The 18,495-nt window shown below is 43.3% G+C and overlaps 1 protein-coding gene across 1 annotated transcript in view; it reads right to left on the bottom strand.

Annotated features, from left to right (window-relative positions):
• Positions 1-17,873, bottom strand: part of LOC145410755 (sodium- and chloride-dependent glycine transporter 1-like) — a 29,348-nt gene extending 11,475 nt beyond the window's left edge. Inside the window, exons 1-5 of the mRNA XM_080280859.1 lie at positions 17,694-17,873; positions 2,024-2,228; positions 1,530-1,660; positions 863-1,017; positions 30-176 (exon numbers count right to left, since the gene is read on the bottom strand). Of these exons, the coding sequence (XP_080136985.1) occupies positions 30-176; positions 863-1,017; positions 1,530-1,660; positions 2,024-2,228; positions 17,694-17,705 (650 nt within the window). The 5' untranslated portion in view covers positions 17,706-17,873. The remainder of the gene's footprint in view (positions 1-29; positions 177-862; positions 1,018-1,529; positions 1,661-2,023; positions 2,229-17,693) is intronic.
• Between the last annotated feature and the right edge of the window lie 622 nt (positions 17,874-18,495).

The raw sequence follows: 18,495 nt of genomic DNA, 5'->3' as shown, positions 1-18,495 counted from the left end.
TCTAAGAATGGAGTAAACTGTACACTCACTGGAAAAATTCATCAGCGGGCAGTTTCATACTCTGGGATGTGGCGTTCAGGTCTTTCCACTCCGTCTCCGTCAACTGGTTCTCGAAAAAGCACGTTCCATTCGCCGACATGATGCCCTCGTGAGCCGTGCAGTTCTTTGTGTCGAATCTGTGGAGGAGAAGGAGAAGGTTTAGTATTAGTGTCTACCGATTGAACGAGGGTATAGCAGTAGTAGTACCAGTAGTAGTAGGATGAGGAGGAGGAGGAGGAGGAAGAGGAGGAGGAGATTTAGGATGAAGATCTGTATCCTAAGTGGTTTTGTAGATTTCGTAACACCTTTTCCTTAGCGATCTACGATAGACAGCAAAATTCGGCTGCTAGACGATTTTCTTCGGTGAGATAGGTAAGGAACCGTCTATACTGAATTACGACAGTCGGCGGTATTCCAGTGCTAGACGATTTTATTGATGGATTATGGACAAGGATCCGTCTATACTGGACACCTAATCGTCAATGCTGAACGCCTAATCATCTGTACTGAACATCTAATCGTCTATATTGAACATCTAGCCAACAATACTGAAAACTTAACCGTTTATACTGAACATCTAATCAACTGTACTGAACACCTAACCGTCTCTACTGAATACCTACGAGTAACTGTCGACACCAAATACCTGACCGTCTATCCCACGCACATAACCATCAGTGCAGAACACCTAACTGTCCACACCGAACAGCTAACTGTATACTGTATACCGAACACCCAACTGTCTAAACCAAACACCTAACCGCGTGTACCAAACACCTAACTGCATATACCGAACACCTAACCATCCATACTGAATACCGACCTCCGACAAGCGGCCGTATTCCACCAGTGATCACAGGACTGCCAGGGAAGCTCGGCGGTGAAGGAGGAGAAGAGGTAGAAGAAGGCCCAGGCGATGATGACGTTGTAGTAGAGAGCGATGAAGAAGGCAATCATGAACATGCCCACGCCCACACCCTGAAGAGAGAGATTTTCATTTAATTGACTTTTTTCTTGCCACCTAGAGACGATTTTTTTTTTCCAGGCAGGAGGTAGACTTTTTTTTTTTTTTTTTTTTTTTTTTTTTGCTATTCGTGCTACCTCCGGACGATTGTATTAAGCGTAGGATACACTTTTCGGATTGGAGAAATTATGAATTATATACGGTAGTCCTAATAAAAGCCCTTCATTACAAGAGGCATTTTCCAAACCGAGTAAAATTGCCGAGTTCCAGAAAGATAACTTAAAAAAAATTGAAATAGCTATAATGTTATACCTGAAGAAAAAAAGAGTGAATCCCTTTGGGCCATATAGCTCTGCAGGGCAACGAGACATCCTTGGATCTCTCACCAGAAATGTTACCTTGGTTCGGGCTCGAACTGCCAACTCTACGGTCGTGAGCGTGAGCGCTACCACGGAGCAAAGATGAAGATAAATAAATAAGCAAATTAATAAATAATGAAAGGATAGAAATATTTATAATGCTTTACCTGGAAGAGCGGCACGACCTTCCAGATGGTGATGGGACCCTCCCGACCGAACTGACCCAGGCTGAGCTCAAAAAAGAAGAGGGGGAGGCCAGTCACCAGCAGCATCAACACGTAGGGGATCAGGAAGGCGCCTGTGAAGAGACAGAGGGTGGATTGTAGTTTGAGCGTCCCGGTCGGAGTGGCGGCCATTCACAATTATTACTAGCAAAAAGAATACAAAAATGGGATTTATTTTACTGCGATTCATTTTACTCTGTCAAACTGTAATCTAAACATCGTTCTCCTTTCTTCCCGTTTCTGTGTTCATCCCCCTTTTCTCGGCATTTCATCCTTTTTTTTTTCTTTCCCTCAATGTTTATCATTTCTTTCTGGCCACTCCTTCGCCTTTTTTCCTTTCCTCCTTTCATTCGCTCTACAGTATCTAAAATCCTTCCCCACTTTATACGTTTATTTCTCTCTCTCTCTCTCTCTCTCTCTCTCTCTCTCTCTCTCACCTCCTCCATTTCTGTAGCAGAGGTAGGGGAAGCGCCAGATGTTTCCCAGCCCGACAGCGAAGGATAGGCAGGATAAAATAAACTCCAGCTTGTTTCCCCACACGTCCCTATCGTTCCCCGTGATGCTGATGCTCTTGTCGTCATCGGCGCGGTTGACAGTGATGCGAATTTCTGTGGCATCCGATTCCATGTTGAGGTTGCGCTGCTGGAGAGGGGGACACAGCAGTTAGGACATAGAGGAGTGAGAGGACATGTTTTGGTAGTTGAGTTAGAGAAGTTAGGGCACTGAGAAGTAAGAGTACACGTTCTGGTAGTTGAAGTTATGATAGAGGTTATGGTAGTTTTAGTTTGTAGTTAGGTTCATATTGTTTATTGAAGTGGTGATGGTACATGGGGTATAGTTGAGGTTATGGGGGCTTGTTATCGCAGAGGTTATGATTGGTTATATTAAAAGATTATGTTAGTTCAGGTTATAAACACACACACACACACACACACACACACACACACACACACACACACACACACACATTTAAGAAAAGGCATCATTGTAATAATGAAGGTACAAGTAGAGTAAAACGTGCGTCGGCTGTAGTAAGTGAAAATAATCGAGCAATGTCCGTAGAGTGTGGTGACAAAAGTTAAAGTTTTGTAGCGTGTGTGTGTGTGTGTGTGTGTGTGTGTGTGTGTGTGTGTGTGTGTGTGTGTGTGTGTGTGTGTGTGTGTAGGTGATGGTCGAGTAGTAAGATAAGTGGTTTACCATTCAAAACTATGGGAGTTCGATCCCAGACTGCGGTAGGAAACAATGTCGTTATTTGCATTTCGTTAAAACGGATTTATTCATCTTCCACAAGACCCTCCGAGATATTATACATCACCCCCACCAGTATCATCACATCAGCTCCGAATGAGTAGTTGGGTATGAGTGTCGAAGTGGTGGCATGCAAAGGTGTGACACGTAAGAAGAATGTTGGGCCAGAGGGAAAGGGCTATCAGCTCTGTGCCCAGATTCAGACACCTTCCCCCGCTTATCATCATTTTTATCGCCCTTTCCCCTCTCCTGTCCTTCCCCTCCTCGCCTTCCCTCTTCTCCCCTCTCCCTCTCCTGTTCTTCCCTCTCCTCCCTCTTCTCTCCTCCCCCTCTTCTCCTCCCCTCCTCCTCTTCCTTCAACTCCTCTCCTCCCCCTCCCTCATGTTGACATATCAGTACCATTCACGAGGATCGAACGATTGATCTCACTTCTCCCTCCTTTCTCCTTCCCCCCTTTCCCTCCTTCCCCCCTCCCTCTTACTCTCTACCCTACGTCCTTCCTCTTTCTCCTTCCTTTCACCCTACTTCCTCTTCCTCTTCCCTTTCTCCATCCTACTTTCTCTTCTTCCTTCCTTTCTCCACCCTCCTTCCTCTTCCTCCTTCCTTACTCCACTCTACTTCCCCTTCCTCCTTTTCCTCACCTTTCTTCCTCTCTTCTCCCTCCCTTCCTTTCTCCTCGCTTTACTCCGCTCTTTCCCTTCTTCCCTCGTCTTCCAGTTTTCCTTCCACCTCCCTCCTTCCTACTTTGCTATCCTTGTCTTATCCTCATAAAATAACTATCAGATTATAACCTACCCTATTACAAAATTTTTTAAAAGGATCATTATGCATATTGTTCTTTGTTTTCCTTTTGTACTCACTTGCATTCTTTTATACTCTCTCTCTCTCTCTCTCTCTCTCTCTCCCAAGCCATTCCCCAAATCGGTCATGTCATCCCCACCCTCATCTTCGTCACCTCCACATTTCGGCTCAGATTGCGCTCACTTATATTCGGAAAAAATAGCCGAAAAAATGCAAACCGAGAGAGTTATGGCGGGAGAGAGTGAGGGATTTTACGACTTCGGTGATTTATTGACGATTTTTGTTGGATTCTCGTTAAAAATCGCCGAAGTGTATTTTTTTTGCGAAACTGTTTTTAACTAATATTCTTCCTGTGATAATGATGATGATGATGATGATGGTGATAATGATGATGATTATTACTTATTATTACTATTATTATTATTATTATTATCATCATCATCATCATCATCATAATCACCATCATCATCCACTTCTCTGTCTCTGTCTGTCTGTCAGTCTCTGTCTCTCTCTCTCTCTCCCCCCCCCCACCTTCCCTCCCCCATCCAAGTACACCCATTCCTCGTCTCCCGGTAATAAAAAATAAACAAATAAATAAAATCAAGTACCATAACATGCAAAACAGACCCCCTGATATTGTCCTTCCCTTGGCGATATAAAAAGGAAAATTCAGCAGGCAGGTTTCATTTCGGCGGCTCTCTCTCTCTCTCTCTCTCTCTCTCTCTCTTAGATAATGGATGTCGTAAAGGGAAGTCATAAGCGTTCTGGCGGGAAAATGGTTAAGTATTGGCTGGTATGGTTGACTTTTTTCATGTTTTTTTGCGTTTTCTTTGTTTTATCCTGTCGTCTTCTTTTTCTTTGAGACGTTCGGTGTTTGTGGTAATATTGAGAAGCTGTGGTAAGTTTTGATCAGCTGTTAAATATAAAAGATGGGAAGAAAAATGCAGATAAATATATAAATGGATAGCTGGGTATATTAGAGAGAGAGAGAGAGAGAGAGAGAGAGAGAGAGAGTATGTGCACGAATAATTCCGGTATGTATATAGAATAAATACACACGGCTTTATAGAAATACACATAAATATAAACATCGGTAAATAATAAAAAAATGAAAAAAATAAATGGGCCAATAAATAATGTACACTAAACACGAAAGAAAGGCTGAAAATACATATAAATACAACGCGCAAAAAATAAATATAAAAAAGTTTGAATTGCAGTGTTAGTACCTGTCTTTCCTGTCTTCCCCGCCTCATAAGTAATATAAATAAATAAGGAAATAATGTAACTAAATAGATACCAAATAAGTAAATAATAGATGGTTTAGGAAAGTAAATAAATAGATACACTAAACCGAAAAATCTACCAGGAAACTCGAAAAAGAAATTAGGAAAAAATAGTGTGATTCTTAACGATGCCGGGAGCGCCTGTCTTTTTGCCTGTCTGTCTGTCTGTACCCTTGTCCTTCCTGCGCCCCCCCCCACCCCTCTTGGCAGGCTTCCTCACAGCTGTTGCCTTCATGAGAGAGAGGGAGAGAGAGAGAGAGAGAGAGAGAGAGAGAGAGAGAGAGAGTTTGTGTTTAAATCATGCTACATAAACTGTGTGCGTGTGACTGCCCGTGCATGATTGCTCAGTGGTTAATTTATGTGCATGTGTGCATGTACACGCTTGCGTGTGTGCATGCGTGCATGCCTGTGTATGTATGTATGCATGTATGTATGTATGTATGTATATATGTATGTATATACAGTTATAGGTGGATGGATTGATGTGTATAATGTACATTTATATGACGTGTGTGTGTGTGTGTGTGTGTGTGTGTGTGTGTGTGTGTGTGTGTGTGTGTGTGTGTGTGCTTGCGTGCGTGCGTGCGCGCGCGTGTATACAGCATGTGGATTTGCTAGAGCCGTGTTTTGTTTAGGGGTGCGTGAGAATGAGTGTGTTTGTATTCGTGTTAATAACTCACCATATAGATTCATTATGCAGTGCCACATGTTCACCTGCTTCATCTACGTATTCTTGCCTGGGTGAATCATATGTACAAATTACAACGTACGCACCATTTTTGTAGCCTAGTTTTCATCCCCCCTTCCCTTCCCTCTCCTTCCCTTCCTCCCTGGTTTCTTCCCTCTCCTCTTCCCCTTCAAGTTTTCACCCCACTCTCCACTTCTAGCCCTTTTACGGTTTTCATTCCTTCACCTCCCCTCCTCTCCCCTCCCCATTCCCCTTTAGATTCACCCCCCTCTCATCCCAACCATACTACTGTACTTTCCCTCTCCTTCCCCTCCCTCTGTCTGATTTTCGTGCCGATCGGACTCAGACATAATTTGCACCACCCTGTCCCAGTTCACTCAGTACTATAATTATGGACCTGGGTGTAACATCGACCAACTCCCCTCCTTCACCCCTCTACAGTAGCCGTCCTCCCCAACCTCTAATCTCTCCCCAACCCTCCTCCTCCTCCTCCTCCTCCTCCTTCTCCTCCTCCTCCTCCTCCTCCTCCTCCTCCTCCTCCTCCTCCTCCTCCTCCTCCACCACTTTTAATCCCCTCGTCAGACATTTATTTATTCATTCCTATGACGTCAGCAGTGCCACACTCTTCATTCTCGCATTTCATTCACAATAAATTTCACTCTAATCTTTTATCTTCTTTCATTCGGTTTTTGCATTTTTTTTTTATTCTTTCATTTTTCTATCTTTCTGTTTTTCATCAACTTTTGTCTTTTCTTTCCTTGGCCTTATTTCATTAATTAATATTTTCAATTTCTTGTTTTATATGTTTAAAGACTTCAGTTTTCTTAACCTCCATGCTGGCCTACTTAAGAGTGAGTATGTGAGAGAGGGGGAGAGAGAGAGAGAGAGAGAGAGAGAGAGAGAGAGATTTATGAAGTGATAAAAATGTTAATACTGTATATATAAATATATATAAATTTGCAGATAATTACTGATCTCATAATGTATAATATTCTCTCTCTCTCTCTCTCCTTCTCTCTCTCTCTCTCTCTCTCTCTCTCTCTCTCACTCAATAAGTGACCCAGTTTCGCCCTCCCTCCGACTTCTCCACCTTCCTTCCTTGTCTGCTTCTTCCTCCCTCTTCATTACATTTCCTTCCTAGTCCTTCCTTCCATCCAACTCCACATCCTCTCCCTCCTTCTTTCCTCCTTTCGTACATTCTTTTTTTCCTCCTTGTCTTTTCTTCCACCCTTCCTTCCTTATTTCCTTCTGCTCTACCTCCTTTTCTCTTCTTACTTCCTCCTCCCTTCCTTCCATCCTACCATCCCACTAACACGTAATATTCCTACCCTCTTTTATTATATCCTACGTAATATCCTTTAATCCTTTCTCCGTATTATCCCTTCCCTTACCATCCTCTCTTCCTGTTATCCTTCCTTACTTTTCTCCTCTCGTTCTTCCCTCCTTCTTCCCTCCTCTTTCTTTCCTTCCTTCCACCCTGCCATCCCTGATTCTCCTTTCATCATTGCTCCTCCATTTTTTCCTCCCCTCGTTATTTTCCAACATTCCTCACTTCCCTTTCCACCTGTCTTCTTCCCCTCCTTTCTGCCTCTTCTTCCCTTCCTCGTACCCTTCCTGTTTCCTCCCTCCTTTAATTCTTCACCATCCTTCTTCCCTCTCTCCGTCCTATTTCCCTGTCTGTCATTCCTTCATTTCTTCTCAGTCATGATTTTCTACCTATTTCTCTACTCCACATTCCCCTCTCCCTCTCATTCCTTTCTTCTTTCCTACTGCCACTTCTTCCTTTCTTCCTTCCTACCGTCACTTTCTTTTCATCCTGTTTACATGCTGGTTATCTCATTTCCATTTTTCTTTCCATTCAACAAGTTCCTCTTCCATCCTACCAACCTCACTCTTCCACCTATCATCCTTCCCTCCTTCCTGTCTTTCCCTCATCTTTCTTATATACCTGTTTCCTTCATTCTTCTTTCTTTCCTTCCTCCCTCTCCTTCCACCCAATCTCCTCTCCTCCTTCCGCGATCGATATCCTGCCAACCCCGTTCTGCGTCCTCCATCAAAGCTGACTCTCTCTCTCTCTCTCTCTCTCTCTCTCTCTCTCTCTCATACCATTTCATATGTTCATCCATGCCCTCTCCTTTACCCTATTCTTGCATTCCTCCCTGTTCCCTTTCTCCCTTCTTCAGTCTCTCAAACATCCTTCTCTCCTTCTCTCTCCCTCCCCCCATTCCCCTTTTACCCGTTCCTCTCCTTTCTCCCATCTTCGCTTTCTCTCCTTTCTCCATTTCTCCTTCCTCCCTCCCCATATTTCTCCTTCATTCCCCCTCTCTTGCTCCTTCCCCACCCCCTTGAAAAAGGTTGGGAAAGTAGGTCACTGACTCTCTCTCTCTCTCTCTCTCTCTCTCTCTCTCACTCTTTCTCTTCAGTATTTCATTTGTTTCCTTTCCCGCAATCTCATTAATTTCCTTTTTATTGTTTATATCCTTTCCAACTCTCTTTTCCCCAGTTTCTCTCTCTCTCTCTCTCTCTCTCTCTCTCTCTTATGCAACGTCTTGGCAGGTTTCCTCACTATCGTCTTTCATTTTGCCATTTTGGGAGCCAAGTTTTCACGGGTTTCGATTTCCTTTCTGTTCATCACATCAGCCTTAAGGTGTGTGTGTGTGTGTGTGTGTGTGTGTGTGTGTGTGTGTGTGTGTGTGTGTGTGTGTGTGTGTGTGTGTGTGTGTAGAGAGAGAGAGAGAGAGACTGTGTGTGTGTGTGTGTGTGTGTGTGTGTGTGTGTGTGTGTGTGTGTGTGTGTGTGTGTGTGTGTGTGGTATCAGTGCATAGTCAGCTGATTAGTGGCCGCTGCAGAGTCAGGAGATCAAAGGTCACCCACACACTACCCTAACCTCTCCTGCCTCTCTCATACTATTTCATTTTTCTTTCTCAGCTACATACTGTACTCCTTTAACTTGGCCTAAAATAGTCGTCTCTCCATCTTTAATGCTGAGTTACAGTAATAGGTTAGCACTGGAATATGATGCTAGTCACGAGGAAGTGCTATGGAAAGGCTGTTGATCCGTAATGTTGTCTTAGTTCGCCAGCCACTGAGCTACGCGAAATAATCAGCATAGGGACGAAAACCTGGGCCAAGTTAAGATGAAAGAACTATATATAACTTTTCTTTTTCTATCCTTGTGCCATTCCTGACGCATATAGCATCCGGACCTTACTTCATCTCTCTCTCTCTCTCTCTCTCTCTCGTTTCCCTTCCCATGCCTCTTTCTATAGGCTGCATTTTCTCCCCCTCCTGTGTCTCTCAATACTTTCCTCTCCATTTCCCCTTTCCAGCTCTTGTTTTTTTCTCCTCTTCCTCTCAGCCCTTTTTTTCTTTTCCTTTTTACATTTCCCTTTCTTTATTTCCGTCTCTTCCATATTTTTTCTAGTCTTCTTCCCCTTTTTCCTTCCTTTCTTTTCTTATTTTCCGTTTGTTATCCTTTCCTCTTCTTCTTTCCTCCTCTTCCATCTATTCTTATTTCATCTCAGTCTTTCTTCTTTCTCTCCCTTCCTTTCCTTTCCTCTTACCTCTTCTGCCCTCTTTCCCTTTCCCTTCTCATCTTTCTTTACTTCCCCTTGCGTTTCTCTTTGCCTTTCATCCTTCCACCTCCTTCTTCCCCTCCCCTCTCCTTTTTCCTCATCCCTCTTCCCCTTTCATCGTTCTTTTACTTCCCTCTTCTCCCATCTCTCTCTTCTCCTCTTCCCTCTTCTCCTTCCCCCCTTTTTTTTCCTTTCCCCTCTTCTCAGTTCATCTTTCTCTTCTTCCCTTCTCTCTCGTCTCTCTTTTCCCCCCTCCCTCTTTACCTCCCCTTTCTTTTCTCCTTTTCGTCGTCTTCTGTGATATTTCCTTACTTCCCTTTTTTCCTGTCTCTCATTTTCCTTTTCTCCCTTCTCCACTCCTCCATTCTCCTATCTCTATCATCCTCCGCTTTCCATCCTCTTCTCCCCTCTCGTCTTTCATATTTCTTTCCATTCCTTCCATCTCTCTTTCCTTCTCCTTCATCCTCTCCCCACTCCTCTTCCCCTTCCTTCTTCTCCTCCTTCTCGTCTCCTTCCGCATCTCCCATACCAGGAAACCCGCGTGCTAATATCGCCAGCAACCGGACAGCCATTTCATTTGCATTTAATTGCTTAGTCTCATTTACCCTCCCGTCACCCCCCCTCTTAAATTAGTCCTCTTCCTCTTCCTTATCTTGATTTATTCTCTCTCTTCTTCCTCATGACTTTTTCCCTTCCTCTTCGTCCTCTTCCACAGCTTGCTTTCTTTTCCATCTTTCTTCCTTACAGTTTTCTTCTTTCTTGTTCCCTGGTTCCCTATTGTTTCCTCTTTCTTATGATTTTGTTCGTCCTCTTCTTCCGACTTCTTCCCCCCTCCTCATGCCTTTCTCGTCTTGTTTCCTCCTCTTTTTCCTCCTCTTGTCTTCCTTTTTTTCATTACTAATCCAAGAAGTTTACATTCGTGCCTGTCGATTAAATGAGAGGTCTTAAGGCTGTCAATTTTTGCTAGTACCCAGTCATCCTCTAGAACACAACACACAACAGTCTCACTTCCATCCAGGTCCCCAGTTGTTCTGCCAGGTGAACAGGAGCGTAGGCGAACCAAGCTTATCAATGTCACTTTAATAGGCAAGTTTTCGTGTTAAGTTTTTGTGTAATTTACTTGCTCACTGAATCTCACATCTGGCGTGCAAGTTTACAATCATTTTCACATTCTTACAATCATATTCACGTTTTTACGATCATTTTCACTTTTTTACGATCATTTTCACTTTTTGACAATCATTTTTACATTTTTTTACAATCATTTTCACTTTTTGACAATCATTTTTACATTTTTTACAATCATTTTCACGTTTTTATAATCATTTTCACGTTTTTACAATCACTAACATTTTGACAATCATTTTTAGTTTTACAATCATTTTCACTTTTTTTATATTCCTGTTCACATATTTACAGTTTTTACAGTCACAATATAGTTTTTACAGCCATGTATAGAAGAGTTGAGGTTGTGTGTGGTTAGCCTGCAATTCACGTTACGGTAAACTGAGCAAGCATTCACTCCGTCGTCCCTCCGCGCACTGTGTACTTAGTGTCTGCGGGCGTTCACCTCTGCTTTGGTCTCTCTCTCTCTCTCTCTCTCTCTCTCTCTCTCTCTTTGTGTGTGTGTGTGTGTGTGTGTGTGTGTGTGTGTGTGTGTGTGTGTGTGTAAACGACTATGCATTTTTTCATAACCCTTTTGCTAGGAGAGGTTTACTCTTTATGTAAATAATCTGGCGGTAGCAAATAATAATAATAATAATAATACAATAATAATAATAACAATAAAAAAATAATAATAATAATGACACCTTACTGAATGGGTTAACTGGGACTACTTATAAGACGGTAGATGGGAACAAATGGATGCCGTGTGGTTTAGTGGGATGAGGTGCCCCACCAAGGATCAAAGGGAAAAACACTGATCACCCTCAAGTTAAATGCCTAGCCCCGGCCTCCTACGCTCCTGGAGGGGCAATATAGGACTGAAAAAATAATGCTTAACCCTCTTTAGTATGCGAAACCTAATCTGAAGTAAGAAATAAATAAATAAACAAATAAATAAAACTTGATGGCAGAAGCAACAACAAGAGGATTAATCTGGACATCCAAAGCCTCGAACTAAATATAAATAAATAAATAAATATGTAAATAAAATCTTCCTTCAGCCTGAGTAATATCCGACAGTGTTTTAAAATACAGTATGTGCTATTTTTACTGACGTAGTTTCCTGCCATGAATATCTCGATTTATCGTTCTTTCCTGATAGCCTAGACGCATAATCCCAGAGTTTATCCAGCCTGGGAGAAAAGAAAAGAAGGAAAGGAACAGGGAAAAGAAGAAAAGAAAAAAGTATCACAAGTCACTCCAAACAATCCTCCCTCATATACAGCTGTGGACAATAGTATCTGTCTATAGCCCTATTTTTAGTGGCACAGGAGGCTTCGTAGCGCTTATTCCGTTGCGGTTTATTCTGCACATTGCACATCAATATCCTTTAATAGGTTACTATGCAAACCATGTCTATAATAAAACGATATAAATAACATACAAGAGAATGATAAGTGCAATATACAAAATAAATCGCTTAGGGAAAGGTGCCACCAAGCCTTCGATGCCACCTGTAATAAGGCCCGATGTTTTTCCCTCATTTTACTTCATCTAGGCGTATAATAAACATGTCTGTCTCGAATGTTGAGCTTAAAGATTAATGAGACAGCCATAAAGCACTAGACACAGAAGAGCATAACATTAGATGTACAGTTTATCATAAAAAAAAAGAAAAAAAAAACGCTATGCAGAGGATGAAGAGCGATAGCATTCTTTTTGCCACCGAATCACGTGAAGCTATAAAACGAGAATCTAGGCCAGGTTAAGGTGAAAGAAGCATAGTCCAAGAGAGAGAGAGAGAGAGAGAGAGAGAGAGAGAGAGAGAGAGAGAGAGAGAGAATAGTGCGCACCTGTGTTTCGAAAGGATATCAAAGTTTCCGGGAATATCCTTGTTTTTCTTCTGCCAACGCAATGTTTTGTCAGCTGAGTCAAAACATTTACCCATAAGACGCTTACACCTTACAGGGCCACTGAGAGAGAGAGAGAGAGAGAGAGAGAGAGAGAGAGAGAGAGAGAGAGAGAGAGAGAGAGAGAGAGAGAGAGAGATTGCGTCATAGGAATATTGCTAAAGGGAGTTAAGTCAAGATTAAAAGAGAAGAAATATGAAACAGGTGGAGACGAAATTGAGGAGAAACGTAAGACCTAAAAATATGCAAGGAACATCTTAAGCAAATTAAAGAAAAACAGATGGAGGAAATAGCGCGAAAACATAAAAAGTATGCTCAGAAAGAAACGAAGAAATAGATTTAGCAGGATACGAAACAGGATTAAACAAAAGTGGATACCGACGCTTGAGAAAAACACGAAAATACCAAATGAAAACAGGAACATTGGTTAACCACTTCCGTACAATTGCGGACATAAATATTGGTACGCTTCATTACGATAATTAGCGAGACAGCTGGCAATGACTTTGGAAACCCGGTGATTTGATCTTCATAGTCTTGTAAACTTTCCAGAATATTATGTGCGAGTTTCATAATAATTCAACTAAAAATCTAATCTTATTGTCCGCATTTGTACTGAGGTTGTGCCGACATAACCGTTTTAGCGGCTCTAACTCAACCGCCATAACCGTCGAGAGGCCTAACGGTTCGGGCAACATTGACCTATATTTCTCCTCGTGACCTACTTTGCAGCATGTCAGTCCACTAGGCTGTTAGAGGCACCTCGGATAGATCCAGTCCCTCAGTTCTTTCAGTCCCGTGTTTTATATTTTACTTTGGCCATCTCCAGGCTTTTCTTTTTTCTCTCTTTTTTTTGGGGGGGGGGGGGAAGAGACTTTTCGAAATGTAGGCGTTAGATACAGCCTTCATTAACCCTTTCACTACACGAGGCCTAACCAGAACTTGATAATTATGTTTGGAGTAGGGGGAAATTATATAAAAAATGCGTCATCGGATGGAGGGAGCTAAAACTCCAATCCAATCAGGTCTCTTCAAGTCGGTTAACGTTACATCCATTCTGCGTCAGGTTAATTTAGGTCTAATCTCGCCACCTCACGTCTAATTAGGACAAGTCAGGTGCGGTCCATTTAGTTCAGGTCAGGTAGATTCAGGTCATTACAGATCAATAGATGTAAATGAGGCTGTTATTATTATTATTTTCATTATTATTATTATTATTATTGTTGTTGTTGTTGTCATCATCATCATCATCATCATCATCATCATCATCATCATCAACGTCATCTTTACCCAAACTAGTTACTACTACTACTACTACTGTTATTATTATTATTATTATTATTATTATTATTATTATTATTGTTATTATTATTGATAGTAGTAGTAGTAGTAGCAGCTGTCATTGTTGTTGTAGCAGTAGTAGTAGTGGTAGTATACAAGGGGTTAGCCATTTATCTTTTATTCATTCCGTGTGCCCCAAAATTTGAGTTTAAAAAATGTAACTATAAATTTCGAAATCTATGAAATCGGTTTATCTCTACGAATGGCGAGCTCTGAATAGAGGTGTAACAGTTATATTTTTTTCATTTTTTTCTTTTTTTAATTCTTGAAAGGTCGAAATACAGTTATGACCGACGCGATTCTGGTCTGAAGGGGAAAAAAATATGTTAGCTCTAATTGCGATGTAGATTGGTTATACGGTCAAGAGAGAGAGAGAGAGAGAGAGAGAGAGAGAGAGAGAGAGAGAGAGAGAGAGCAAACGCTGCGGAAAGTGGGATAAGATTCAGCTCATATCTCACGCTGATATGGACATTTCCTGTTCATTGCACAACAGTAGAACCCGGAGATGCTGTGAGTCGTATGAAAGTGAAGATTCCGTAACGCCTGTTCCTTGGCGATTTATCCTGTAATTACACCTCAGTATCCTCTTATATGGAATTGAAAAAAATGACTGAATAAAATAATAATCCAGTCACTTCTTGAGGATCGAACCCTTTGTAAGGCCGTCATTTCAGCTATACTTTTTTCCATTTTAAATTTGACTTAATATTGCCATCTTTTCATATTGAGTGCTATAGGCTGTGATAATAGATTCAAGGTAGCGGATGAGGCTAGTCACGAAGAAGTGCTATGGAAAGGATGTACAGCCACAACACTGCCTTTTTCCATCACTGAGCTACGTCGTATGAGCCGCAATAAGGACGAAAATCTGGACCAGGGAAACGTAAAACCGTTCCTCTCTCTCGTTTTTGTTTGTTTGTTTGTTTGTTGCGACTGAGCTATGTAAAATAATCAATAAAAGGACGAAAATCTGGGCCAATTAAAGGTAAACGAACTATAGATCACTACCAGGCGGCTTCAAAAACAGGGCATCTTTAGTTGATAATAGCACATGTAGGCGATATGGTGAGACAAAATTTGCGTCGTGGAAAAGTCCCTATCTGCAAGGCCTTATGTGGCTGTTATCTCCCTTCCTGTGTGGTTGGAAAGTCGGTATTATCTCTCTCTCTCTCTCTCTCTCTCTCTCTCTCTCTCTCTCTCTCTCTCTCTCTCTCTTTCTTTGAAGTGCCAGGATCCGGGACGGTAATACTCTTCGTCACCTCATAAGTGAGGGACGGAAAATGAAGGAGCAGAAAGGCAAGAGGGGGAAGAGGAGGGAGAAGGGGAGCTGCGAGGTTGGGGTAATTGAGAATGTGGGGGAAAGGGAGGGGAAGGAATGGCAGGGGGGGAGGAAGGGGGAGGTTTGAGGGAGAGGAAGGGGAGTGAAAGAGGGGAAGGGATGAGGAAGGGAAGAAGACGAGGAAGGAGTAAGAGATGAAGAAGGGGAAAGATGAGAGAGAGAGAGAGAGAGAGAGAGAGAGAGAGAGAGAGAGCATGGTACGAGGAGATGGAGGATAAGGCCTAATTGAACAGTACTACGCAGTCAGTGTGTAATCGACCTACTGGACCGGGCCTTCTCATCAGGGGAAGAGCGATAGCCAGGATTAACCCTTCATTCTGGCGAAGTATGAGTGGGGAAAGGGGTGTCTGTACCGAGTGCCACATAGGAAAGTCGGTGTTGCAGTGGCTATGTTTATGTATCGAAAGTCAGAATGATGAGAGAACGGACAGGTGGCAAAGATGTGAAACTATACCGTACATGATTCCAGTATGTGTGTCACGCCTAGAGTATCGAACTCTAGACCTAGGGCACACGTATCGCGAGACGAACACGTAGAGTCCTTAATCTGAAGAGAAGAAAAATAAACTAACTGAAGGGATTAAGGCAAGGACAGACGGAGACAGGTGTGCAAGCGAAGGGGAGTGGATATGTTGGGGGAGGGAAGTGGGAGCGAGAGAAGTGGGGAGAGAAGCTGGTCTAGAGGTGTACGTAAGAATAAAATGCATGGGAGGGACACGAGGCAAGAGGAGGAGAGGTCCAGAAGAGGAGGGAGGGACGACTGATGTGTGTGGCCTCAGATCGATACAAGCGTGACGTCATCAAGAGGGATCGCTCGTTTTATATTGCACGACCACATGAGAGGGAATACACGTGCCTCTTACACATTAAATGCCTTTGTTTATGTGCGATGCACGTGGGAATGGGGCCACGTGGGTAGAAACGTGCACGCAGAATAGGTTGTGTGTTTGTGTGTGTGTGTGTGTGTGTGTGTGTGTGTGTGTGTGTGTGTGTGTGTGTGTGTGTGTGCTGAACACAACTACTTAATCTCTAATTTTTATTCATAATTTACGAACGCGCTATGTTGACAACAATGAACAAAAGATGACATCAGTTTCTGTAACTTCCTCCCCCCGCCTCCCCCCGCCCCCCAATAAAAAAATCTAAGGTACCTGTAGTCTGCACAAACAAGCAACTTCCCCCCCCCCACACACACACCAGGGCGTCCACAGCAGCGAAAAGGCTAAATTAAATTTGTTCCCAGTCAGGAGAAAAGAAGGCTGTTTAATTTCTGGACCCCTTGAATCCGCTGACCTTTTTTTTTTTTTTTTTTATTCTTCCTGGTACGAAACAATTTTGTTTGGTTCGGGAGTCCTTTAGTAGATGAGTTAGTGAAAGCTGTATCTAACCTAAGCTAAATAAAATCGTCCGGAAGTATCAAGTAGCGAAGTTAAAGAAGATATACCTAACCCTTCCAGTTCGATGATTGTCCTAATCTGAACGAAGTCGTCTGGAAATATCAAGAAAAAATCATGTTCAAGGGAATAACGCTTTGCATGCTGGGTATTTCATTATGAAGAACCCCATCCGGTATGCTTAGTCCTTCATGCACAGTTGCGGTCAATAATCCTGTTACTTGTCTGGGGTTCCGTACTAGTGAAGCGAATTTAAAGTTCTTCCAACCCGCTGGAATATCACGAGTGGTTTGGCAAGATCTCATAAGGGTAGATATACTGTAGTGTTCGTGCCGTGGTCCCAGGCTCATCCGAACGTGAACGCGGTGGACTGAAGTCTGAAGTTGACCTTCGGCATCCTCCATCCTCCTCCCGGGGGGATAGGGTGGAAGCCTAGGGACTTCTGATGTCCAGGCAGCGAAGCCACCTGGGCATATCAGCTCCACCACGTGAAGGTATCCTCCGTCACCAAGATACCGTGTAAAATCAAGGGTTAAGAGCGAATGTTTTTGCTTCTTTTGAGTGGAGGGTGAGATGTGGAAGGAAGAGAGAAGGAAAAGGGGAAGACTTAAAAATGTTGTTAAAGGGGGTTAGTGAGAAATTGGGAAGGCAGTAAGGAGGGGGGGGGGAAGGGCGAGGGAAAAGGAGGAAAGGACGATAGAGTGAAGAGAATACGGGGGGAGGGAGAGGGAAAAAAGGGGAATGGGAAAAGGGCCACGGGAGAGGTAAAGGGAAAAGAGGGGGGGGGGAGGAGAAATTGGAAGAGGTAGGGGGAAAGGGGAAAAGTGGAGGAAAAGGTAATGGGAAAACTGATCACCTTTACACCTGGGGAGGTACCGACGGAAAATTCCATCCTCCCCGCCTTCCCTGTAGTCTGGTCCCCCTCTCTGCCACAGGGGCGAGGTGTGGTAGCCATTGTGGTAGGGTGTGGTAGTTGTGGAAGTCCTTGAGATATTGCATATTTTTGGTAGTTGGTTGTGGCAGGGTGGTAGTTTTTTTTGTTTTGTTTTGTTTTTGTTAACGTGGCATTCTTGGATTTTTTGGGGGGGAGAGGTGGTAGATGGGTGTGAGAGTGTGGTAGTCTAGAATATCTTCTTGTTTTGTTAGGTAAGTGAAAAATGTTTTTAAGTCGCAAAATCAAAATTCCACAAAGCCTCTTTTCTTCATTGATGCCAGGTGTACCTCGTGGTGTGCTGGGGTGGGGGCTGTGGTGGACTATGGTAGGGTGTGATTTTGGTGATGCTGTGGCTGACTGTAAAATATAACCACACTAGGAACCACAAACTCACATGCCTTCACTTCCTTGCCTTTGTGATCAATACCACGACCGGCAGAATTGAGGATGACCTTTGGGGGGATATTTGGAGTATGTTACTCACCGGTTTCGGCATCTTGATTGGGTTCGTGGCTGCTGAAGACCTAGGACGACCTTAGGCACAGATCACCTAACACTCGAACTACGAACGGGTCGCAAGGGACCCTCAGATAACGGGGCCGCGGTCGGATCGAAAAGGCAGAGCGCGTGTGACTTGGAAGAGCGGCGATACAGACTCAACAACGTCTGGGGGGAAACTGTACCGATCTGACTTGCGCCAACGTTTACACATGGGATGGAAAGGATGCGTGCGCAGGATGAGAGTGCCGGGTTTCACTGGATATTTCAAGTTCTTTAAGAGCGATACCGATCTGGGGAGTTTCATGTATGGAACTTCACTGTGACGGGTTCTGATGGTTGTGTTGAGGGTTTGATGGGAGGATTTTAATAGTTAAAGGTGAGGGAATTGGGTTGCTTTAAATTTTATGTTTAAGGTGTATCTCCAAACACGTTGATTCTTACCGGTCGATTCTGGGTCTCCTCACCTTCCCCCGCTCCCCCATTCGTTCCCTCCAGGCCCCCGTTCTTACTCCCTTCCACTCCCCTCTTTACTCTCCATCCCTCATTCACTCCTCCCTTCCTCCCCCCACTCCCCTCTTTACCCTCCTTCTCATTCACTCCATCTCGTCCCCACACTCCATCTTTACTCCCCATCTCTCATTCACTCTCCCTACTCCTTCACTCCCCTCTCCACTATCCATCCCTCTTTCACCCTCAACCTCCCCTCACTCCTTCCACACTCCCCATTCCTCGTTCACTCCTTCTCTATCCTCCCTCATTTATTTTGACATCTTTAGCTATCTTTA

This window comes from Coenobita brevimanus, chromosome 86 (assembly GCF_032717465.1).
Source record: "Coenobita brevimanus isolate Jiangsu-jjx chromosome 86, ASM3271746v2, whole genome shotgun sequence".
Lineage (NCBI taxonomy): Eukaryota > Metazoa > Arthropoda > Malacostraca > Decapoda > Coenobitidae > Coenobita > Coenobita brevimanus.
Note: the sequence above shows the minus strand (reverse complement) of the source record. Positions and strands in the feature narration are given on the sequence as shown.